The 26,519-nt window shown below is 23.2% G+C and overlaps 1 protein-coding gene across 8 annotated transcripts; it reads left to right on the top strand.

The window, feature by feature from the left end:
* Window positions 1–1,907: 1,907 nt before the first annotated feature.
* LOC126907840 (glutamate-gated chloride channel) lies at window positions 1,908–24,594 on the top strand. Of its 8 annotated transcripts, none has more exons than XM_050689466.1 (10): window positions 1,908–2,060; window positions 8,710–8,793; window positions 10,769–10,929; window positions 12,418–12,485; window positions 21,861–21,930; window positions 22,236–22,389; window positions 22,451–22,533; window positions 22,604–22,738; window positions 22,867–23,297; window positions 24,086–24,594. In XM_050689466.1, the coding sequence occupies exons 2-10, from the start codon at window positions 8,723–8,725 to the stop codon at window positions 24,320–24,322; spliced, it is 1,410 nt and encodes a 469-aa protein (XP_050545423.1). In that variant the 5' UTR covers window positions 1,908–2,060; window positions 8,710–8,722; the 3' UTR covers window positions 24,323–24,594. The 8 variants fall into 8 exon arrangements, with proteins under 8 accessions (XP_050545423.1, XP_050545420.1, XP_050545422.1 ...); XM_050689463.1 differs by lacking the exon at window positions 12,418–12,485 and adding an exon at window positions 15,153–15,223 and having other exon boundaries at window positions 1,909–2,060; XM_050689465.1 differs by lacking the exon at window positions 12,418–12,485 and adding an exon at window positions 11,518–11,585 and having other exon boundaries at window positions 1,909–2,060.
* Window positions 24,595–26,519: the final 1,925 nt, after the last annotated feature.

Here is a 26,519-nt window from a genome sequence, read left to right as displayed (position 1 = left end):
ATAATTTATTACTGTTAATAAAAAAAAAAACTAGTACAGTGGTGAGCAGCGTCGGGACAAGCATATATCTGACACTGATTAAAATCACCACCACACAAAAATATCAATTTCAAATCTGTAGATAGTGATTCATTTTTAGAAAGGATTGTTGAATTATTCCAAAATCGACATTAATTCCTATTATCTTTTATTAATCCTGATTATAATTCTATAATTTATTGGTATAATAATTTTGTTTAAATGATCTCATATATTTAATTAATAATAAAATAAAAATAATTTTCATCTAGAAAATGACTTAAAAAACTGAGTACTTTGTATGTTATTGCCTTTTTTACACCTAGTTGGAAAAGCGCGACAGAGTAATGCGTAATGATAAAATTAACAAAATCACACCTTCCATTCAATTTATATTTTAAATAGTTAAAACTTTCAAAATATCGAGTCGAACGTGGTTATCGATCGGTTATTTTTTTAATTAAATATAATATTAACTTTATATTTAGTGTAAAAGTTAATTTTGCATATATTCATTAAGCAAAATAAAATGTATACCCTTAAAAGTATAAGAACGAATTAAAAATAAAACTTAATATAATAATCATAAATCGAAAAAATATGAAACAAAAAATACCAAAAAGGTTTTTTTTAACATAATTGTTATTTTAAGAGAAATTAAATGGCCATAAGTGTCTGTCGAGTGACTTATTCAAATTATTCTATATATCTTTACCTTAATGTATCATAAGCAATTGGGAACTAGATATTTTTTTTGAAAGAGCAACCCCCTTCCTTTTAATTTACATATTGGATTGATATTAAATGTTATAAAAATTCTCCTTGAAAATATTTACTACTAACACTTAAATCCTTTTTATAATTTTATTTTATTTTCGTAAAAAGGGGGTAAATAGGGGTACTTATGTCTACTTCCAGTAATACTATACCATTTTTACCTAAAGTATATGCATAAATAATTTTAAAAAAAACTAAAGTTAAATTATAACAATTTGAAAAATGATGATTTTTTTTATACGAAAATAACATTTTTTGTTTAACTTGGGAGGCCGTTTACATATAGCAGACAAATTTTTTACTTAAATAAATATCATAAACTTCAATTTAACATGTATTTAAATTCCGGATATTTTCGGAACATTTTCAAACGTTAAATTGAAAAAGTTCTAATTTTTGTACATATGTTTCAAGTTTTGAACCCCATTGCGCAATTTGTCTGATTATTAATAGAAATATAACGGATACTAAAAAAAGAATAAGTTAAAAAAATTCATACATTTTTTAAAAAGTTATAGCAATATAAAATTGAGAATATAAAATTTAACCACAAAATTTGTTTTAACTACAACAGTCATTTGTATATAGATGATTAGGTTATGGGCAATTTTTTTTTTTAACTTATTGTATGTAACATAAATTTTAATTTAACACATGTTTGTAGCTCGGAGTATTTTCGGAACATTTTCAACAGTTAAGCTGAAATTTAATTTGAAATAGAGGGTTAAAAAAATCATTCAAAACGTTTTCATAAACAAATAAAAATGTATAAAACGTTATAATATCGTTGAAAAAAATATACATGAAACATTTTAAACACCTATAACTATAAACATTTCAGTAATTAACCCATATCGTTAAACAATAAAAAAAAAAAACATGTTAAAAATTATAACATTGGAGTAAAACGGACATTTTAATTTCAAGCCTTGGCAAATGTAACCCATCGAGGGTTTCTTATGCAAAAATTACCGATTAGGGTTTTAGGCCATCTGATTGCGCATCATTCAATTCCACGCTCGTATCGCGCTGGCAAAAATAAGCAATAGCGCAACTGGCGCTCAGGAGACGATTGGGCGTCTGGGTGTAGTGGCAGCTTGTAAGTTATGCGCTTGCGTTGGTCCACTGAGTCCCAGTCTCCGAGACTGACCCGGTCGATATACTTTGGTTGCTAAAATTTTGCTACTCAGATTTCGTTGACCGACAAAAAGCGACGGACGCCCACCGACAATGGGCTCCATTCTTCTTTAGCACTGTCCAAAAATGTAAGTACAATGTGTGTGCAAAGTATGTTTAATAAACCGAGTTAGCGGGTGCATGAATTTTAACAGTTTTCAGTTCTTTTTTATAGGTACAAAAAGTTTTTAACACCGTGCAACGAAACACAAGGTTTTGTTAATAAAAAATGGGTGAACGCATTTAATAAAAATTATTAAATAAAATAAATAATTAAAAGTGATGATTGAAAATACAATCACAAATTTCGTTAAAAGCTAATTTATTGTAATTTTTCATTTGCAATAATAAATTTTCAATTAGGTCCTAATCGTTAAGGCAATTATAAATGTTTAGTAAATACACAATAAATCATCTTGAAAATGTTTAGTTGCTGTTTTAAACAAATGCATGACAATTAGATGTTTTTGAACTAATCTAATTTTGAAACTAACTGAACTTTTAACTGAAATATTTGATCATTATTTCAATGGTGCGATTTATAAAAATTAACAAGCAACAAAATATCTCTGCTGTGTATATCTATTTATTTAACGTATCGGCGGTCCCATAACTTGGAGTAAAATCAATAATGCATCAAATCATTTAATATTGTTATGCCAACACAAAAAAACTTTATAGATGAATAATCTTGAATATTTTTGATATTACGTACTCGCTCAAAAATATAATTCCATTTATACTTTATTATAATTATATTTCTATTAATTTCTTAATTAAATGTAGTAAAACATTGTTGACAAATCATAACTTTTCATATTTTTTTTGCGTTTAATAGAAATAGACTCATAAAATAAATAATATAATTACCAATTACTTGATTGAGTGTATCCGTTAGTTTATATGTTTAACTTAAGGCTACAGAATACCAAGCAAACAAAAATATCTACGCATTTGTCAAGGCAAAAAACACATTCAATTTATAATGACTACTATTTAAATAAATCACGATATTACATTCTAAAATATTAGGCCTTACATACGTGTTTCAAAATACTTTAAAATTTATCAGGTTTACTATAGACAAGTTTATATTTAGAGGACAATGCATTATCGAGAATAAAAAAATATAAAACTTTATTTTTCAAAATGCATATTAAAAATTGATAAACAGCTCAACTTAAACATAAACTTTATAGAGCTATAAGTTCTGCGGGTTTAAAGTACACTAAAATATCGTGTGCTTAAGATTAATTAAAAAATGTCTGTGGTTCGTCAAATGAATGATATTTGATTAAGTTACCAAATATATCATTCATTATATTAAAACGCTTTAGTAGAGCGGCCCCAGCGTTGGATATTTATAGGACTTCATTAAAACTTAATCTAGCCCTGACTTTTTGATCAATTTTTCGAAGATTCTTTGATTTTACTGAATAATCTTAATAAAATATTTGTTTTAATTTTATTTTATTTAAAAATTTACTAGCCCATAATGTGTATATACTTTTGAATACATATTTCGAATCTATTTCAACAACAAACATGATGGCTTATCGTTTTAAGTGTTAATAATTTATTCTATTACATTAAATTTCCTTTTTAACAGCAGTTACGTAGCGTGTTTTTGTACCATAAATGCTTTGCTGAGTGGGCTTATTAATGATTTCCGGTGATCTACTACAAGTATTTTAAAATCACAATAAAGGTGATATAATTGGTTAGATGTTTTTGCTATTCGTACTTCATTTATTGGCTACCTTTAATTTGGTAAATGATTTCTGCTTATCTTCACTTATGAAGACACAAACAATTTAATATTATAAAATCATTGATATCACACCATACGTTCTTTTTGTGGGGTTCTTGATAATTATCTGTAATAGAAATATATTTTTTAGTTTTAATTTAAATTCCTTAATTCTATATAATGTTAAGATGGAACTCATTAGTAATTTTTTTAAACCATTTGATATATTTAGAGTTTACGCCAAATACTTTTCAAGCCTTGAAATAATTTTTTAATAGAAAAACTTTTTTTAAAGAAATTACTCAAATAATTTCATACAAAAACTTAGAGCAAAATGTTTAGAATTGAATCGGTTTTATGTTATAAATACTATATATATTAGACACATTGTATAATCTTACAACTAAAATATTGAATATCAGATTTGTTTTGTATAATTACAATTATTTTAGAATTAATTGTAGTTCTATATTTTAGTTATTTATTAATAGTTATTGTTATTTATTAATGATGTCCAAGCATGACTTAGTATATTAAGTTTTGTATGACAAGTATATTAATAGTTGAATTTTTTTAAATACACCTTCAAATACTGCAAAATAAAATAGAACTTTATATTTACTTATATTAATCTTATTTATTTTGTGTTCAATTTACCTTTTTTTTAGTATACAGATATATGCGAATAAAAAAAAATCTATGAGAGTATACAAACATTATTTAATTAAACTGTTGTAAGCTTAGTGCTCTACTCTGATATTCTTTAAATGGAATACATTTATGAGGATATTTGAAAAGTTGTACGGCGAAGTCTGCATTTCCTTTTTTTATTTTTTTACGTTTTATAATTCAAAACGTATATTAAGTATAATAGTTTTAATATACAATAGAAAATTGACTTTTTATGACAAATCAATATATTATTTTTCTTCAAAATTTATTACTTATATAAATGGAAAATATATTTAGATGTATTTCAATACGGTAAAATATAAACATTTTATTATATATAATATCTTAACAATTTTTAGTTTTAACTAAATTAGACGACCAAAGATAATAATTTCTTAAATAGATCTGCGCATTTATGAATGTTGAAAAATTTTAAAATATAAAGAGATCAAAATTATAGATATTAAAAACAAAACGGTTTATTGGAAAACAAAATATTTTTCAAAAAAATATTTTGTATAACAATCTCTCCGAGATATTTACACCTTTTTATATGAGTTATTTTAGAAGAAAAAATAATTATGCTATTACATAAATTAATAAATTCTGAAGGATTAAATTACTTTTATGAAAATCCATAAGTATAATAATGTACAGTATATTTTCGATGGTGACTAAAACTGACACTAATGTACTCCGAATATTTTGTTGTTTGCTTCATTAATTAATTTATAACATTTGTCTAAACATACATTACATATAATGTTTAATATTTTATCAATACATATACATAATGCATCGGAATTATTCAGAAGTTGCAATATAATCGAATTATATAGCTTAATCAAGAATAAAGCTGTTAACAGATCCCCAGTTATTTTTTTAACATTCTTACTTGATTCTAAATTATATAATAATACTTTTTTTTTTTAGTTCATCCTATTTTAATTACATTATTTGATTCGTTACAGAGATATTGTGAATTCACGAAAAAATGTTTTTTTTCATTTTGTATTAATAATTTAATGTTTTTATACAGGCACTATCATAAATATACATACTTCATATTTCTAAATTATGTAATATAGTAAATAGTGTCCAAAAGGAACCACGCCCAGCTAAAAGCTTCACAACGCGAAAAAAACAAACACTAAAGGAATAATAAATTTTTGTTGTAACTAAAACATCGAAGCATTTTCATACCATTAAGTTTATTATAAGTATATAATTGTGAAAATTTTCGAATAAAAAGTGTTTAAGAAGAATTTTGAATAGTTTAAATTGTCAGGAATATAAATATTCTATTCAAATATATAATGAATTTTTACCAACCACCAAATAGTACTATAGGTGTCTTGTTATATATTACCTATCATCAAACAACAAGATAACCCAAGCGATGAAAAAATGACAGAATCAAATATTATAATGTTTAAATATAATGCTCAAATTATAATATTTTCACAATTTTATCACCTGCAAAATTCAAATCGATAATGAATAAAATTATTTATTCTTAAATCTTTTAAACAGATAAAATAATAAATTATTTATTTTATTTTAAGTGTGATTTATTTTGTAAGGCTATAATAATTAGCAAATAAATCTATATCTATTTAAGCAATGTACTATTCATGAACTATGAATAGTTTTAATGTGAGTCATAGCATATTTTATAGCATTAATTTAATGATACATTAATGGTTTTATTACACAAATGTGAATTTACAATAAAAAAATTCAGGTTAAAGCAGCCATAAATTTACATTAATTTTATTAAAATTTTGGATATTTTTCAATTAAGAGTGCATACATTTTTACTATTTAGTAAACTGAGAATAATTTTTTTTTATCACCATTAAAAGAATACAAGTATTCTAATTCTATTAAATTCTATGAATTTTTATTTTTTTGTATGATGAAATTTAACTATTTATTTTATCGCTATTTATTACTTATCTTCAATTGGTAATTAATTTATTCATAGCCAAAAGCCGATATGCCATAAAAATTGGTTTTCAAAATTTTTTATAAATTGCATAGAAGAATTTGTTACCTATCTTTTGAAAAAATTCAATTATACAGAAAATTTTTATCACTTCAAGAGATATAATTTCTATATGACACTATTTTTGGTTTCATAAATAATTGTGAAAAATTATACACATATTAATTATTAATTTTTTCTAATATTTTATTTACTACTAAGCAAAATAAATCCTACTTAAATTAATTCTTCTTTACAATAAAACAAGGGCAATTCATACATAAATAAAAAAAGTTATGAAAATAGATGCATTAATTTATTGAAAACATTTTTTTCAATAGCCGAAACATTAAGAAAATTTATTAATTTCCTTTCGATGAATGTTTTAATATAAAAAATCAAAACATTATATAGTTTTGCCTTTTTATCAGCATCTTAAAAATTATTCATGGCAACTCTTTTTTTTTCAATTCCAAATTAAATAATATTTTTACTTGACATTTTGAAATTATTAGAATTTAATGCCTATAACGATACTTTTTTTTTTATTAAAAAAAGGAAATATTGATTAAACTCAATATCTAGCATTTGTAAATGCGAGTTGAAAAATAATCATTATAATGGTTATTCATTAACTCAAAAATGAAACTTTTGATTTGAGTAAAATATAATTCTTACTATAATATAAAATTAAAATTATTTCCATAGTCGTAAAATCATACATTTTTTATAATTTATTATATGTAAGAAAACTGTTTTATATACAATGAACATTTCTTTGAATGGCAATTCCTATAAGAAGGTATAAAATGACAATCTCGTTATTATATCATTATTTTACTCGGAAATAACATTATTTCTTTTTTTTCAAAGAAAATTATATCAGCACAAAAAAGCATTAAATGTAAGATGAAACAATAATAACTGTAGTAGTTACATCCCAGTAGTAGGTATATAATACAGAATTATTTATAGTACCTAATTTGATAAAATAATTTTTCAGTCGCCACCAACAGCAATTCCTATTTTTAAACTTGAACAATATGTAACTTTTTTCTTAAAAAAATTATTATAACATAATTAGAGTTATAAAATAAATTGGGCTGTTATTGAAATAATATATATATATATTTAATTGTTCACGAAAAATAGATTTTGTTTTTTATTAAGTAGAATATTATTAAGCAATTGAACGTGTTGATTGCGATGGAACATATATATACTTTTCGATAATTTTAAAATAATAACTCTTAATGAGAGTTTTAGTAGGGTATTTTATGGTTACACTGACCTATTAAGTTTACTACCATTTCGTATACTTTTTAATTTTTCTGTAGCAGTTTTTAAGTATATATTAGTTAAATTTTCCGTGAGCGAATTGTAATACATAAATATACCAATTTTATTGCTGTTTATAATTTGTAATTTAACTGTGTGCCGTTAATTTGAAAAATGTTAATCCTGAATTGAATTATTACGTCAACATAATAGTAAATAAGATTAATGAATAATAAAATCAAAGAGTGAGTACGGGATTTGCAGGATCATTGGCAAAAATCGTATGGTCGATGACAGTTTATAGTGCGAAATTTGTTAGACCAGAAATGCCAAGTGTCGAGTTGCCCGCGCACAACTATAATATACATATATAAAAACTATATTTTGTCTACCTACGTCAAGGGTTTTCTACTTCGACCTGGTAGCCCAGGGCAACGCGGGATTAAAGAGGAGAGGAGACCAAAGGGGTCTGTAGGAGCGGGCGTTTGATCAATTTCCCTATAGTTTTCGTCGGTACTCGGTTTACCGACAAGGAAGTTTTGTCGCTTTAGCTATACATATACTGACGATGATAAATTATTTTAACTAATTACTAATATTATTGACAATTTGAACAAAATATCTAATTCCTCTAATAAGTATCACTAAATGATATATTGACGTGTAGATATACACGTAGACGTGTACATTTATTTTAAATAAATATATATTATTACTACATTTTGAATCGATTTAAAACTTTTGAGTTAACATAAAATATCGAAAACATATTTATTCGAAACTGTCAGATAGATAATGGGTAGTAATTTTTGAAATAAATAAATAAATTTATTGTGAATGTAATTTTGAAATATGACTAAAAATACAAGTAAATTCTCAATAAATTGAAAAAAACTAAAGATTATTTGACATTATTAAGTTTTAAATTATTTGAAATTTGTTTGTATGGAAAATGTTTAAATATTATGATAAACAAGTATTAATTTACTGATTATTATCATTTATATAAAAAATTCATTAAAAATTAACCACCAATAACTTTTGTTTTCAGATTATAAGAAATAATGGAGAATTCTAAAGATAAATTCTTTATTTTGTTGGTTATTCTATTTGTGCACATTGCTCAATGTTGTTGGTAAGTGAAGTCTTATACAATCATTTTAACATTATATATAATATAAGAATTACTTCATTTGAACATTTTAGACATTGAATATCAAGAATTGATGATTAATTTATCATGAACCCCTTAATCTATCAAAAAATTAAATTAACACANTTATAAGAAATAATGGAGAATTCTAAAGATAAATTCTTTATTTTGTTGGTTATTCTATTTGTGCACATTGCTCAATGTTGTTGGTAAGTGAAGTCTTATACAATCATTTTAACATTATATATAATATAAGAATTACTTCATTTGAACATTTTAGACATTGAATATCAAGAATTGATGATTAATTTATCATGAACCACTTAATCTATCAAAAAATTAAATGATTATATTATAACTATTTTATTTACTAGATAATTAAGAAAATTATTGGTCAATAACAACTTTTGGACCAATATTTCAATTATTATTTACATTTCAATATTTAGGTGGGAGAAGATGTAAATTCAAGGAATTATTTTATGATAAAAATAGTAGTCATACTTCATCTCCTGTCATTACTTTAAATTGTTAATAACTTCTTAAATATCAGTCCAATAGTTGTTATCTATGAGTCTTATTTTTATAAGTTATCTAATAAATAAGCTAAAGCTCATTTATTAATTTATTTTTCCAAACGGAAATGTACATAGTTATCTATAGTTAATTATGTATATTGTCATTTAAAAAAATAATTAGACATCTTAATGAGGTGTAATGGGTGAATATAAAATATGCAGTATAATTGATAGATTGAATAAAACATGTATTAAAAAAAAAAATAGTTAATTTATACAGGGTGATTTTTTTATCATAACCCACTCAATTACTTGCAGAATAATAATAATTTAAACATTTTTTTTTTTTATTATCTTTAATTACACATTATTCTTGAATTTTTAACTATGTAATACTTTTTAAGTTCATCCCTTATGCCTTGGAAGGGGGTCAACTTTGTTTTTTTAAATGGTAACACATATTTTTAATTTAATAAAATGTTTGAGTTTTTAATTTAATAGTAAATGGCATTTGAATTTTTAATATAACTTTATTAGCTTATTAGATATAAACATTTAAAGTTTCAAAATTTTGAGTTAATATACATGTATAATACACATGGGATTGTAAATACAGGTAGCTAATTGGATTTTTATGACATTGCTGTCTCAGTCACGGATTGTTTATTATCAATTATGATTATCAATAGATATACTTTCTGTATTGTCAGTTAGTGTATTTATAAACTCATAACAATGTGCCTTACTACAATTGATAATAACAATGCTGTGTACCTGCTAATATCGATGTTATAAAAAACCAATTAGCTACCTGTATTTGTAATCCCTTGTGTATTATACCTGTATATTAATTCAAAAATTTGAAACTTTAAATGATTATATCTAATAAACGAATTAAGTTATATTAAAAATTCAAATGCCATTTACCATTAAATTAAAAACTCAAACATTTTATTAAATTAAAAATATGTGTTACCATTTAAAAAAACAAAGTTGACCCCCCTCCAAGGCATAAGGGATGAACTTAAAAAGTATTACATAGTTAAAAATTCAAGAATAATGTGTAACTAAAGATAATAAAACAAAAAAAGGTTTAAATTATTATTATTCTGCGAGTAATTGAGTGGGTTATGATAAAAAAATCACCCTGTATATGGTAAATGAATTATCCCGTATAAAAGGTAATAGAATGAGTTGCTTAGAAAGTAAGGGGTATGGTATAAGGGAAACAATGTAGTTACATATAAATTCAGACAGAAAATTTAAATATTCTATCTGGTAAATAACATTAAAGTATACACATTTATTGTTTAACATAGTATATTATTGAAAACAATAGCTATGAACTCAATAATCACGAAATTAAATATATTTTAGAATATATCTATTTGATATTACTCTATTTTAAAAATTTAAGTCGTTTTTATTTTATTTTCCAGTGCAAGACTTGATGATGATGGATGCATGTATTCAGGAAACTCGCAACATCGGTGCCCACCAAAACCACCAATTAATTATAGGTTAAAAGAAAAAGAGGTTCTTGATCAAATACTAGGGAATTACGATGCTAGAATACGTCCTTCGGGAGTAAATGGAACAGGTAAAGCATATAATACAGCATAAGATCACCCATAAAAAAATCAATAAGTTATATTATAATAATTTAATAATTTTAAATCTACATACGTATAGATCTAAATAATGTTCTTTCTAGAAAACAGTAATGTCCTTTGAAATATCTCCCAGATCTGCAATTGTTTAAATTTCAAATTAATAAAAGATTCCTGCAAATATTAAAAAAAAAAAAATACTTGATAAGTTCTTTTGAAAACAAAATTATTTTGGTTACAGATTTAGCATTTTCTTTGATTCGAATTTATTTATTACATTTTATTTCAAGGGCTAAGTTTAACAAAATAAAGCACTTTTATGAATTTAGAAAATCTAACGGTATAAATATCATAGTTGCTTTTGTATCGACACAATGACACAAACATCATGAAGTGTCGTGATGTTTAAATATTTAAGACAAACTTTATTTTACGGATACATTTTTCGAAGTTCGTCGATTTCACAAAAAAAGAAAATAAATGCTCGAGTTTTTATCTGCAGTGTGTTTTCTGATGTAAGATAAAAAATTAAGCAAATAAGCTTGCCTACACTCTTTAATTCTAAAAATAATTCTTAGATGGCCCAACGATTGTTAAAGTAAATATTTTCCTACGGAGTATTGAACGAATTTGTGACAACAACATGGTAAGTTTTCAGAAAAGTCGCACTTCATTCACAAAAATTCTTTACACATTTTTTTATATACTGTCCATAATTTCTTCAATTTGATTATATTTCTCTATATGTTATATCTTGATTAAATCCATCAAATTGAATAATTTACATTTATGCACCTCTGAGCACAACGTTTTATAAATGACAAATATAGGCTAAATTAAGTTGATTTTTATAGCACATATCTAATAGATAAAATAACATAATTATTTTTATAACACTTAATATTTACTCTTAAGCCTTAATACTAATCTATATGTCCAGCTCATAATGTACTTTGATAATAATCTATACAACTATTATATTCAAAATTGTAAGGCAAATATTTAATTGCATATTAATCATAATTTATTATAAATAAATACCATACAATCTTGCTATCAATTATTATTATAAATATAATGTTATTGTTTTCTTTTCTGAATACAGGAAATCATTCTATTTACAATTACATTTGATAGGTTGCTTTAACAATAATTCATTATCTTTAAATATATAGATTAAGATGATTTGGGAATAGCTAATTTTTTAAAACAATTGACATATATTTTTTTTGTATACAAATAAAGCTAATTAATTTTACTTGGGATTTTTCAAATCGTGATGAAAGATGATAAAATTAAGCCATAATTATTACCTAACTAAATGATATTTTAATTTCGATAAAGCTATAGTATTACAATAATGCATTATAGACTCTTCAAATCCAACATTTTTTATAAACTTCTTTTATTCTCATTAAAAGAAAGAAGTCTGAACATGTAAAATTTAAGCATATTTAAAAATGTTTATACCTCCCTAGATGGCCCGACAATCGTGCACATAAATCTTTTTGTAAGAAGTATCACGACAATAAGTGACAACAAGATGGTAAGTCATCTTGCTAGGTTATATGCTGGTATTTTGGACAAAAACCATTCAATTTGCTATTATTTTATTATTATTATATTTTGAACTAGAGAAATTTTATAAATTTTTACATGTTAACATACAATTAAGTGTATGTATTAACTTAATGTATTTATTTAAGTAGATGGACCCGTTCGCTATATTTAGAGTAATCCTTTAACTTTCACCTGCTCTTATTGACGTTTTATTTTTATCTATAGAAAATTTTGTTTATATTTCATGGAATGATTGTGAATAGTAAAAAATGCTACTGGTAACATTTTAAAGTAGTCAATGAAAAAATAAATAATAAGGAAATAAATTATTGATTAATTAAAATTTCCAGTAAACTATTTGTAAGATAAAACTAAATAAAACAGTTGGGTTTACATTCTAAAGAAATAATTGTTGTATCTTAAGATATATATTGAATATCTTTATGATTTTTAATATCAAATATGCATATTTTGTTATTCTACAGATCAAAAAGAAATTCGGTATAAGAAAATTAATACCTAGATCAAAATTTATTAATAAAAAACACATGAATTAAATGCTATATTATATTCATGAAATTCTCATTTATCTTATTAAATATACTTTTATAATTTGATTCTATTTATAAACAAATAATTAATTATAGATTTTAGAATTTACTAATTAATTTAGAGCAATTTAAAATGTTAGTTTTATACTTCAAATAAAATCTTTTATTAAACTTATTTAATAATTTTAATGTAAATTTATACCAAAACAACATAATTAACATATCCTATTATAAATAACTTAAAATAGCTAATCAAATTTTTAATTTCTACCGTATATGTCAGTTGTAGAGCATACCAATTTAATTTAACCAATTTCAATCAATTACTTTTCATAAGTACTTTAAAATTAGAATAAATTGATATATATATATACAGGGTGGCCCACCACTCACTGACAACTTAAATAACTTTTGATCCAGTTAATATTTTTAGCTGATTTTTTTTTTTTAACATTAGTTAGACGTTAGGTCTATAGCTATATCTCAATAATTAATTTTTTTACATTTTATTAAAAATATTAATTATTTTTAAATTTTAAATAAAATGTAAAAAAAAAATCTAAGATAGCTATTTTGTAGAGTAGAATTTAAGAAAAATTTTAGTAAAAAAATATCTTATTAATATTCAGTAGTAAATATTCTGTAGCGTTTTGAAGTTTGTGAAAATTTGAATTTTCATGTACTATTTTACGGTATTAAACATTGAAATACGTATTGAGAAAAGGACAGAAGAAAACGCTATCTTTTCATGATTACTGTGTATACATATGATGATAGTGTGTATACATTACAAACTTGGCATAAATACCATGATAAGAAATTAGATAAGGCAATTATTACTTATCACTCTCATTCAAAAGTATATTGAAAAGATAGCGTTTTCTTCTGTCCTTTTCTCAATACGTATTTCAATGTTTAATACCGTAAAATAGTACATGAAAATTCAAATTTTCACAAACTTCAAAACGCTACAGAATATTTACTACTGAATATTAATAAGATATTTTTTTACTAAAATTTTTCTTAAATTCTACTCTACAAAATAGCTATCTTAGATTTTTTTTTTACATTTTATTTAAAATTTAAAAATAATTAATATTTTTAATAAAATGTAAAAAAATTAATTATTGAGATATAGCTATAGACCTAACGTCTAACTAATGTTAAAAAAAAAAATCAGCTAAAAATATTAACTGGATCAAAAGTTATTTAAATTGTCAGTGAGTGGTGGGCCACTCTGTATATATAATATCAATTTAAATAGCTACAAAAATTACGTAATTCGGAGTATGTATTTAATTAGAAATATTATAATTTAAGCTACAGCTTGCTAAAATTAAAAATAATTTTTAATACTAGAGTAAAATAATTAAAATAGGTTACATAATATATTATATTTGTATTCTGCTAATATATAGATAAATCTGAAAAACTTTTAATAAAATATGAATATTATTTTTATAATACACATAATACAAAGAACTTTAGAAGCATACTTAATGTTTAATATAAATGCTAATGCTTAAAAACTTGAGAAATTATTCATAAATCATATAAATTCAGAGAACAAAACAAACAATACAACATTTAATTAAATTAAGTAGAATATTTAACTTATACTTCAATTATAAATGAAATTAATTAATTAATAATCTGCTACCCGAGTTATTAAATTAACCACTGAACAAAAATTTTAGACATTCAACTAGCATTTAAAAATTATATCTAATTCTTTAGCTATAATTTTTATGAGTTTAGACTGACAAATAAACAATTTATGTTCGTTTAATGAATAAGAAGAAAAAAACCATTAGTGTTGAAATACTAATTTTATTAAACATTTAAAAAATTAATTTTCTACATTTTTTTTTACAAAAAAAGAAAAACGATTTAATTACAATTTAAATTAAAATAAAACCCTACAAAATTATTAGCAAATGTATCAAGTATAAACTTACCTTTTTAATCACGTTAAATATTTAAAATATTATAAACATTAGTTGTATTATATTAATAATTGTTTAAATAATTTCACTGAATACTTAAACTTAAGTCTTTCAAATAACTGACTATATCTTGTCGGTATTTATTCTATCCCGCAGGCGACTCTCCCTGTATTGTGTTTGTCAACATATTGGTACGTTCCATCAGCAGAATTGATGATTACAAAATGGTGAGTCGGGTGATGGCCTTGAAATAATATTTTTTGATTTTTTTTTTTATCAATTTATGTTATTTGAATTTGTTGTGAGATTGTGTCCAATTTATTTGCGAGTTTTTATGTTGATATCAAATTATTATTTAAAAGACAAGAACATATGACTATAATCACAACAACACAGTGTCAAGACAATTCCGCGCTAGATTTATTTGTAACGAATTTTATTTAATATATGTTTTTGTTTCATTATTCTGAAAATTAAATTTATACATTAATATTTATATATATATATATTAAATATATATATTATGAAAAATTAACGAAAATTAAATGGTTGCAACAAAAAATAATGATTTTTCATTACATCAATTTTAAAAGTAGAAATATTATATATATATTTACATGGATCTTTTAATTTTTTGTTTAGCTAATTCACTATAAAATGGTATCAATTAGAGCTTAAAATTTATCACAGACTCTGATCACTGCATAATTTATATAAATTTACATATTTTTTTTTAAACCATATTTAACGTCTTCTCTAAAAACTACTTTTTACTTGTACCGAAAAACTTACATAGCCCAGCATAACTGAATCGAATCATACATGTTTCATAAGTATACAAGTTATATATAGTTATTATATATCAAGTTACTCACAATCTCATTGTACATTTTTTTAATTTATAATAAAATACTACTCATTTTAATAATTTTATTAATGGACTAGGTTATTTACAAAATACATAAAAACTTATACAATTTGTTATACAAGATATATATAATACATCAAATATATTTATCAAAAATTAAAATTAAAATCAAAAATTAGTCTAGTAACAGTTAAAAAAAATTATTAACAGTTAAAATACAATAGTAGTAAACGTAAAATAAATGAATTAATATTGTAAAATAGTTTAATTATTTTAAATTTTATGAAGCCATTTTAGTATAGTCCTCCAATAAATTATATCTAGTGCTGCATTTTTTTAATGCTAAATTGTCTGAGCGTAGGAATTGTCTGGTACTGAATTACCCGATACAGAATTATTGTAGATCCCTACACCACTTCTAGATAGTTTTCAACCCGAACATTTATTATAGTAAAATTTTATCATACACATTGAAACAAATACAAAACAAGACTTATTATTTATTTGTGCTTTTTAATGGACAGCAAAAAATATCGATCGAAACTGTAAAAATAATAAAGAGTAATGACTTATTTTAGTTAAATAATTGGTAATTAAATCCACAAAGACTTATCTAAAAATTTTAAAATTAAAAAAATCTAAATTTAGTATTTAATAATAATGTTATATTAAATTATAAAAATTTCGAAACAACTTCGAACAATATCTAAATTTTGTCAATTTAAGGCTAAAACTCAATTTGATGTATTTTCATTTTTTAGCTTCGATGCGAAGCTGAGAAGGTATTGGTTTTACTAAGATGTGTTTTTTTTTTTTTTATTTTGTGTCTGTTACCACTTTTTCTCAGCTCTCACCGAACCAATTTCTTTCAATGATACGTCAAAAGATCACAAATCGTATCTAGTCGAAGACATTACCCTTAAAAATTGAAAAAAATTCCCTCGTTCCCCGTAAATGGGGGAAACCTCCAAAAAAATTACAAATTTAAAAATCGCTAATTTTCGAAATTTTTTCAATTTTTTTTACTTAAAAGTGCCATAACTTTTTCAAAAATGAACATATCAATATAATTCTTTTTTATATAGATGCATAATATCATTACCTTTCATTTGGTATATTTTTTTCATAAATTTAACCCTTAACCTGCCCACAAGGGGGGATTTAAAATGACAACTTTTTCACAAAAAATTAATTTTTTTAACTTAAATTTTGAAAATGTTCCGGAAGGTCTGACACTTTTATATATATCTTAAATTAAAGCTAATGTAATATGCTTTATCATGAAAAAAAAAAATTTCGGACTTTATCTTATCTTCATGGTGAAAATGGCTACCGAATGCTATTTTTGTGTGAAAATTTTCGATTTTGTATTTTCCATTTTTAACTTTATTATGCTATAACTTTTTGAAAAATGTATGAATCATTACAATTTTTTTATGAGCCGTTNTGTATGAATCATTACAATTTTTTTATGAGAAGTAGTATTTATATAGATCTTTCATTCGACATACTGTTTTTTTAAATCGGACCATTTCCCTAAATACAGGGGGGATTCAAAACATAAAAATGCATATAGAAAGTAGAACTTTTTAAACGTAACTTTTGAAAGTGTTCCGGAAGGTCTGACACTTTTATATATATCTTAAATTAAAGCTAATGTAATATACTTTATAATGGTAAAAAAAAATTTCGGACTTTATTTTATCTTCATGGTGAAAACAGACATTAAACTTAATAAAAAAAATACGATTTTTGTAAAAAAATTCTTTTTTATATTTTTAACTTTATAATGCTATAACTTCTCGAAATATGTATGGATCAATATAATTCTTTTTTTTGTAGATGCATGATGTCTTTACCTATCATTTGGTATATTTTTTTTATAAATCTGACTTTTTACCTGCCTACCGGGGGGGATTCAAAATGACAACTTTTTCACAAAAAATTGACTTTTTCAACTTAAATTTTGAAAGTGTTCCGAAAGGTCTGAAACTTTTATATATATATCTTAAATTAAAGTTAATGTAATATACTATATTAAGAAAAAAAAAAATTGACCTCTAGACTTATCTTCATGGTGAAAATGGTTACTGAATGCTATTTTTGTGTGGAAATTCTCGATTTTATTTTTCATATTTTTAACTTTATAATGCTATAACTTATTGAAAAGTGTATTTTTTAAAATTAAACACTATCTAAAGATTTGCATCGAAGCGTTTTATTTTGATAGTGATTTTAATCACTGTCAGATATCATTATACTTGATCCAACTATGCTACGACCCCCCTGTGCTGGGTTTTTTAATAATTAGGCTTATATCTACAGATTCAAAAACTCCAAAATTTTATCCTACGGAATTTTTGAAATATACCTTTTCTATTCATCAAGTTTTAGTTAGAATTTCTCATATCCAGGTTTTATAAAAAAAATTGCATTTTGATACCTTAAAATTTATCAGCATATTATTAAATAATAAATAATTAAATTTATTAGATTTAACTAGTTAAATATTAATGGTATGATTACGTGGGTATTTAATGTGAATGCTACCAAATTCAAAAAGATTACTCATAGAATATTTATAGTTACATTAATATTATGTGTAAGGGCGACGTCAATTTGTATGTCATTAAATCATTATTGTTACGAAAAATATAAGTATAAATAACTTTTAATAAAGCGGTTGCATTCGTTGCTTATTTATTTAAATATTAATTTATTAGTTTTGACTTTTTTTTTGTTTCCCATTTATATTTACACAATAATTAAAATCTTAGCTAAAGAAAATATAAATTATTGACATTTTAAAAACAGGAAAAAGAATATTTTTTAAAAAATATGCTTATTAGTTTCTGTCAGCCTTTTTTTCAAATATTAATTAAACTTTCTTTGATTGAACAAGTTTTCTTGAAATAATTTAGCCAATATATATAATACCAATCGGGAGGACAACTTGTTATTTGAATAATATTTTTATTATAATTATATTTTCTAATCAATTATCATATTATATATTCATGCTAATATGTCTGGGAATAATTATTGTTGATAAATTAAAATTTACACAATAACATGGGATAAAAAATTTTATATGATGAACAAAAATAATTCTCATTACTTCATGGTACAAGTCATATTTTTAATCATTTAAAAATATTTTCAATCAACTTCATTTTCTCTTTCGTAAAATATATTATTATATATGTTATTAATAAATATGATAACTTAAAATCAACTTCCATTGGTCCTAAGTTATAATCAAAAATATAAAATGTATCATATTTGTTAAAAGTACCAATTAAATTTCTATGCTCATTTTAATATTAAGATTAGTTAGAACATCCTAATATTGAAATGAAAAATCAATTTTCATTGCTTTTTTCAAGTGTGTATATATAAATTATAAATTTATTGGATTTCATATGACGTGTCTCAATAAATTTAGTTTTAAAGCTTATTTTTCTTTTCAAATAATTGGTGATATGTTTCACAATAACAATAAAGTAATATATTATGTTGTTTTGGCCGTTTTTCGCAGTTTAGTTGTATTTACTTAAGAAATGTTCTGTTTATGACATAATTATTACCATACTTTTCTTCAATATTTTTCAATAAAAATTATACAAAAATTAAAGAGTTACATTTTTTAAAACCGGATTGCATTATTTTAATTTTATTTCTAAATATCCTTTTATTCAGGAATTAGTACCAAAAATCTTCTTCCAGGAATTAAATTGAGATTTTTAGTTATTTTACTTCTTAAAATAATTATTTTCCATTTGAAGCATTTAAAATTGGAATGAAAATTTCTGCTTCAGTTTATGTTTCGTATTATATTTTTTTAGGATAAAATATCTAAAACAATACAGAATGTACTATAAAATAAAACAACTATATTTGTGTGCATTACAAGATTTTCATTCATATCATATACAAAAGTTTAAAATGCAATTTTATTTTCAAAAATTATATCATGCAAAACAATTTTTAAATTTAGCAATTTTATTTCATGATTTTTTCAAGCTTAATACTTCATAATTTTTTTTTTTTCAAAAACGTTATTTGTTAAAATAAAATAAATTTTATGTATGCTACACATATTTTTTCACGTTAAATAATCTTTTAAAAAATTAAATTAAATAATAAACTTTATTATTATAGATTCACGAAAATTTTTACTTAGTTATATTAGAAAATTATAACAAAAAAAAAAACGCAAATGTATGTATGCATTATTTATAAGTAAAGTCTATTGAATTACGCTTAATTCACTAGAAATATTTTACTGACCACATCTTAGTAGGTGTTTAAATATTGATCTGTTTATTATGATTTTAGATTTTATTGGGTTTATTATAAACAGTTTATGAAAATGAAATTATTTTTAAGAAGCCTATCTTGGCTCGTTAAGGTCATAGCCACTGCTACTAAATTTGTAGATTATAAATTATTATAATTTGTACAAGAAATTAATTAATAGTTATGTCACTAGGAGTATATAAGGGAGTATTTTTCTATTGAGGTGTTAGTATTTAAAAGCACTGATGATGGTAAAATTGTTTCCTAAATACATATACACACATATTATCATAGTATTTTGTGTGGCTTTTTGAGCTAAATATTATTTATATTTATTAGTTTTAAATTAATATTTTAAATATATTTTTAACTTAGAATAATAGCCACAAGTAATAAATACTTATTGTACAAGAAATGCTAGTAAAAACTAATGGCGTAAACACTTTCAATAGAAATAGAGTGGAAAGACTCAATATATAACATTTAGACTATAAAATTTAAGTTTCATAAATGATTCTATAAATAAAATGTAATATATGAAATATTCGAATAAATTGACAAACTTACAATTTACTTTTGATAAAAAAGTTAGGACTACATAAAAATTTAACTCTACATTTAAAAAAATTGTGTTCATATTTGTGTTGACTTTTGAGTGATTGAAATTTTTTTTTTTTTGAAAATTGTTTAAGAATTAATCAGCTATTTTTCGCTGTATAAGTCTATGACATTATTGATGAACAAACCAATATGCTTCTTATTGAACTTTTAATTTATAATTGAAATCATAAAAGATTTTATTAATTATTATGACTGTCACCCGCCTCACTATTTTTCTAAACCCGTACGTTTTTTTTCTTTAGACGTTATTCATCGCTATTGCATTGATATTTTTGTGTGTTATTTTGTTACTATTTATATACTAAGTTAATCGCATGATTTTTTGTTATATTTACTTTTAGTATGCTTGATATTTCATATATTTCTTGAACATATCTATCTACTTTCTTAGATTAGTTCTATTGAAAATTTTAAGCATAAGATTGATGCATGTTAACGTAATTCATAAATACATTTGTACAGTATCGTAACTAGAGAGATCCTATTGAAATGAATACTTATTTATGGAATAACTGAAATTCATACATTAAATACACTATATTATTTAGTTATACGTAAAAAAACGGCTATGATATTTTAGATCTCTTTGGTTACGCCATTGTCTAATATTTAAATATCGTCCAAGATCTAAACAAATACACCAATATTTTTCTTTTTTGAATTAGTTAATATATAATTTTTTTTAAATATTTAGAATTTTTAAATCATTAAAATAGATATTTCAAATAGAAGGGAAAGTTGCTAAAATATTATTGAAAAATAAAACACATATTAGTTTTCAATAAAATAATTAAGAATATTATTTTATCACAAAATTTAATTTATACTAAATTAGTACAGTTTTGTAAATTACAAATTATTATCAAATTTAAATCAGATTACATAGGAAAATATTAACAACAATTTAAAAATTGTTAAATCATAATTTTAAGCTACATTTATAAATTTAAAATATACTTCTTTAACTTACTTAAAGTCTGAAGTTTTTTCTGCAATTGTTTTAGCTCTTTCCCTTTAATCGAAAATTATTAATTTAAATTCTTATTTAACTATGTAAAATTATTTCTATGTAATAGGAATACAGTGTCCAATTGACTTTCCGTGAACAATGGATGGATGAAAGGCTGATGTTCAACGATTATAACGGTAATTGTTTTCTATTGTTTGTATGGAATTCAGTAATAATTTTAAAGTTAATAATAAGTAATATTACATAAATTAATTTCTCATAAAATTATTTATAATTAAAAATATATAATTAATTACAAGTTATTTTAAATCTGATTGGCATATCATAAAAGTTCAAACTAGGACAAGTTTAGATTTGATAACAGTTTTTGTGTGCTTTTCAAATAAGTTTTGCTTCTGATAAAAGATAGTCAAAAAAACACCATTTTTATTCAACACTATTGAATGGTATTTTGGAAAAAATTAATAATGTTTATGCACAGGTAAAATGAGGTACCTAACATTGACTGAAACTAGTAGGGTATGGATGCCTGACTTGTTCTTTTCAAATGAAAAAGAAGGCCATTTCCACAACATTATCATGCCTAACGTATACATTAGAATATTTCCAAATGGACTAGTGTTGTATAGCATAAGGTAAACATTTTATAAAGCGAGTGAAAAGTATAATTATAGCAAAAATGTAAATATTTTCCAGAATATCTTTAACTCTTTCATGTCCAATGAATCTTAAATTATATCCACTAGATCGTCAAACGTGTTCATTAAGGATGGTTAGCTGTAAGTCACATTAAAATGTTTAGTTTTAAATATATATTAGCGTTAAGTATATTTTTACATTAAAAAATAGATGGCTGGACTACTGATGACTTAGTATTCTTATGGAAAGAAGGTGATCCAGTTCAAGTCGTAAAAAATCTTCACTTACCTAGATTTACACTGGAGAAATTTTTAACAGATTATTGTAACAGTAAAACTAACACAGGTATATGCAAAAGAAATGTTTAATTAGTCCGAAACTAATTATAGACTATTAATTCATTTATATATATATATAATTAAAATAGTAATATTTATAAGCACTATTAATAAGCGTAATTATATTTTTAATAGGTGAATATAGTTGCCTAAAAGTCGATTTACTGTTTAAACGTGAATTCAGTTACTACTTAATTCAGATCTATGTTCCATGTTGCATGTTAGTAATCGTGTCATGGGTGTCGTTCTGGTTAGATCAAAGTGCGGTACCGGCTCGTGTATCGCTAGGAGTTACTACCTTGTTGACAATGGCTACACAGACTTCCGGTATTAATGCATCTCTACCTCCAGTTTCCTACACTAAAGCCATTGACGTATGGACGGGAGTTTGCCTGACATTCGTGTTTGGGGCACTACTCGAATTTGCTTTGGTGAACTACGCTTCTAGATCAGATATACACAGGGATGACATGAACAAAAAAGATTTAGAACGTACTGTATCTATGGACTGTAATGATTATGAAGATGGACCGAATTCATTCAACATGGTGAGATCCAATAGTACGGTGAGCATTAAACAAACGCAAAGAACCTGTTCAAAGTGTTTCCGTTCCAGCTATTTCATTTTTAATTTATTATATCCTATTTAGTTTTTAAATAATATAAATTAAACCTCATTCAAAAATTAAAACCCAAATGTAGAAAAATGAAATGTTCATTATTCATAATTCATTGAATGATATCAGTTAATGCATTTTTTAAATTAATTTTTCGTACTTAGAAATTATTTAACATTTAATTACTTCTTCTTTTTTCTTATTTTTTAATGAAAAGCTGCGAAATGATAATTGCATGATCCACAAGTTCTACGTTTAATCAATCAGAATGTTTCCTTGTTTTATGTATAATAAGTGAGATTGGAGTAAATTCCAAAACCCTTATCCATTATTTTTAATTTTGTGAATGATTTTAACTAGATTTTATAGTTAATAGTTTTGATTTTAGAACAAAATTTAAAAAATATGTTTTTCTTTGGTATATTTATTGGTATTTTTACCAAATAAGTAATGGTATAAAGTAAATTATTAATTAACTTATACAAAAAGATTATTCAACCTGGAAACTTTCTGATTTATTATGAATGCTCGGTACTCATCTTAAATATATAATTATAATATAAGATTATAAATCTGACAACGAAGATGGAAAGTATTCGTATTTGATATAAAAATTAGCTAAAATTTACTTTATTCTATTTAATAGTTCATTATTTGTGACAAGTAATACATTGAAAATCTTCGTTGTTTTTATTGGTCCTCTTCTTGTAATTTTATAACATTAATTATACTTTCAGAAGCCACTAATGCGTCCCGAGTTGATGATGTCTAGAGATAAAATGAGTCAAATTATTCACCAACCCCCACCAATGGACCAAAATTCGTGTTGGAAATCATGGATGTCCAAATTTCCTACTAGGTCTAAACGCATAGATGTTATATCTCGTATACTTTTCCCAATGGTATTTGCTATGTTTAATATGTCCTACTGGTCCACATATTTATTCCGCGAAGGCGAAGACGAAGAAAAATAAATCTTTCTTTCGTTCAAATATAATGATAAAATCTTTTAAGCCCTGTGATATTTGGCATCTTTCGTTGAAATTATATTCCTTACATTTAATATTTTTGTTTGTTTTTATGTTCATGATAATTTTATTGTACGTTTCACAAATTTTTATCTATATTTATATGAAGCTATTTTATTGAATATATGGTTATTAAGTTGAACACCCACTATAAATGTCCTTTTTAAAGATAATTTATTATACTAGACATTCCAGAATGAGTAGAGTAACTTATCGTGTTTTTTTTTTTTTATAAGAGCAATTAGAATATATATGTACATAACAAAATTTATAGATTACAGAATTAATTTATAAACATTTTACTGAAAAAATAAGACTTTATGTATCGTATTTCAGTTGTAAAACTAAAATCAACAATGTCAATAATAATTATTTTAATTGTTCAACTATCAACTCTCGAAATCTATCAACTAAAAAGTTTACATTTTTTATATCAAAATCACTACTGAATCTCGAATTTAATTTCAAGAAATAACCATCTAAGTTTTTAATTGAAGCTATAATGTTTTACTAGTATTTTATAGTAATTTTATATTGATAAGGATGATAATGGTATTAATTGTAATTATATTCATATTACTTATATATGTTATTTAGACAAACAAGTTGAAAACAATAGCAATGGTAGAATTATGATTTTTAACTATTTGAGTTATGCACTACTTTTAATTTTGTAATACGAATTTTTTTTTTTCCTAATAATTCCAATCACTAGTATTCAATAAACCTTATAACTTTTCTCAAGCTATACTCAAATTTCCATCATGCAAAAAATATTTACTAGTTTATATCATTTTACTAAATAATTAAACTGATAAGGGAATTTTACAAAAACTGGCAGGTTTTAGTTTATCCATTCGATGAATCCTAGTTGATTAGTTAATCTGAATTACTTTAAACAGGAGCAACATAAAAAAAACATTCTGTACATACTTAATTTACTCTCACAAATTTTACATTTCTTTAATAATTGATTATCTATTTAAGTGTATACCTTATTAAGTATACACTTAAATAGATAATCAATTATTTAAACTATAAAAAAATAGTATTCGCTCAATGTCAAGATACATTTAGTTTTTCTATAATATATGTATATTAATTAAATAACAATTGTATACAAAATATTTCAAAATCTCATTAGTGTTGTAATGGGTTCTGTCCAATTTTCTTTTTAAGATAATTTTAAATATATAGTTTTAAATTATTAAATATTTATTTTTGAACGAATTTTAAAATTCGTTAATTTAAAAATAAGTATGATAATTACAAAGAAATTGATTTCTATTTTATTGAAATCACCACAATAAGAGTAAGATTACGTTTTTTAAACATCAAAATATTTTCTTACAAAAGGTATTGATTCTATTTAAATAATTTTTAATACTTCAAATGTTTTCAAAATGTCCATTATTTTACAAAACTTTCAATAACATTAGATTTAAATCTCACAGAATATCAATTATTCTAATGATAAAAATCGAAAAACTGTTGTATAAATATTAAAATATGTTATATTATTTATAATAAACTATAAACGATTCATAGGTATGAATGTGTACATTTTTTACCCAAGAAATTATTTGTTAACTACCTATATTTTTATTGTGTATTAAATTTAATCACAACTTAGGTTACAAATATGTTAATTAATTGAAATTTTATTTTATGGTTTTAAAACTACATATGAACGAATAACTTTAAGTTGAAATAAACTAAAGGATTGTAGGATATACCTATTGTTTATAAGATATTTATAAGATTATAATTAAACGAATCAGTATAAGCTAATATAATTTGAATTGAAATATTAGATTTTCAGTATATAGACTTATGAAATCGTAATTTGTATGTCTGTATTAAAATTGTGCTTTACACATTTTCTTTGAGAAATTAAAATTTTATAATCAAATGTTTTTAATTTATTTAAAACTTCGTTTGTATTTTTTAACAATTATCCATTTAATAAAACAAAATGTATAAGTAAATCATACAATTCATATAAGTCATAAAATTTACTTTAAAAATTCACCAATTATTCTTATAGAAATAATCGCATATAGTCATCAAATTAGTTTTAAATAAATAAGACTACGATATAATAATTAGCAACTCAACCACGTAAAAAAAAATTTTATTTTAA

The sequence above is a fragment of the Daktulosphaira vitifoliae genome, unplaced genomic scaffold, assembly GCF_025091365.1.
Source record: "Daktulosphaira vitifoliae isolate Bord-2020 unplaced genomic scaffold, ASM2509136v1 Scaffold_5, whole genome shotgun sequence".
NCBI lineage: Eukaryota > Metazoa > Arthropoda > Insecta > Hemiptera > Phylloxeridae > Daktulosphaira > Daktulosphaira vitifoliae.
Note: the sequence above shows the minus strand (reverse complement) of the source record. Positions and strands in the feature narration are given on the sequence as shown.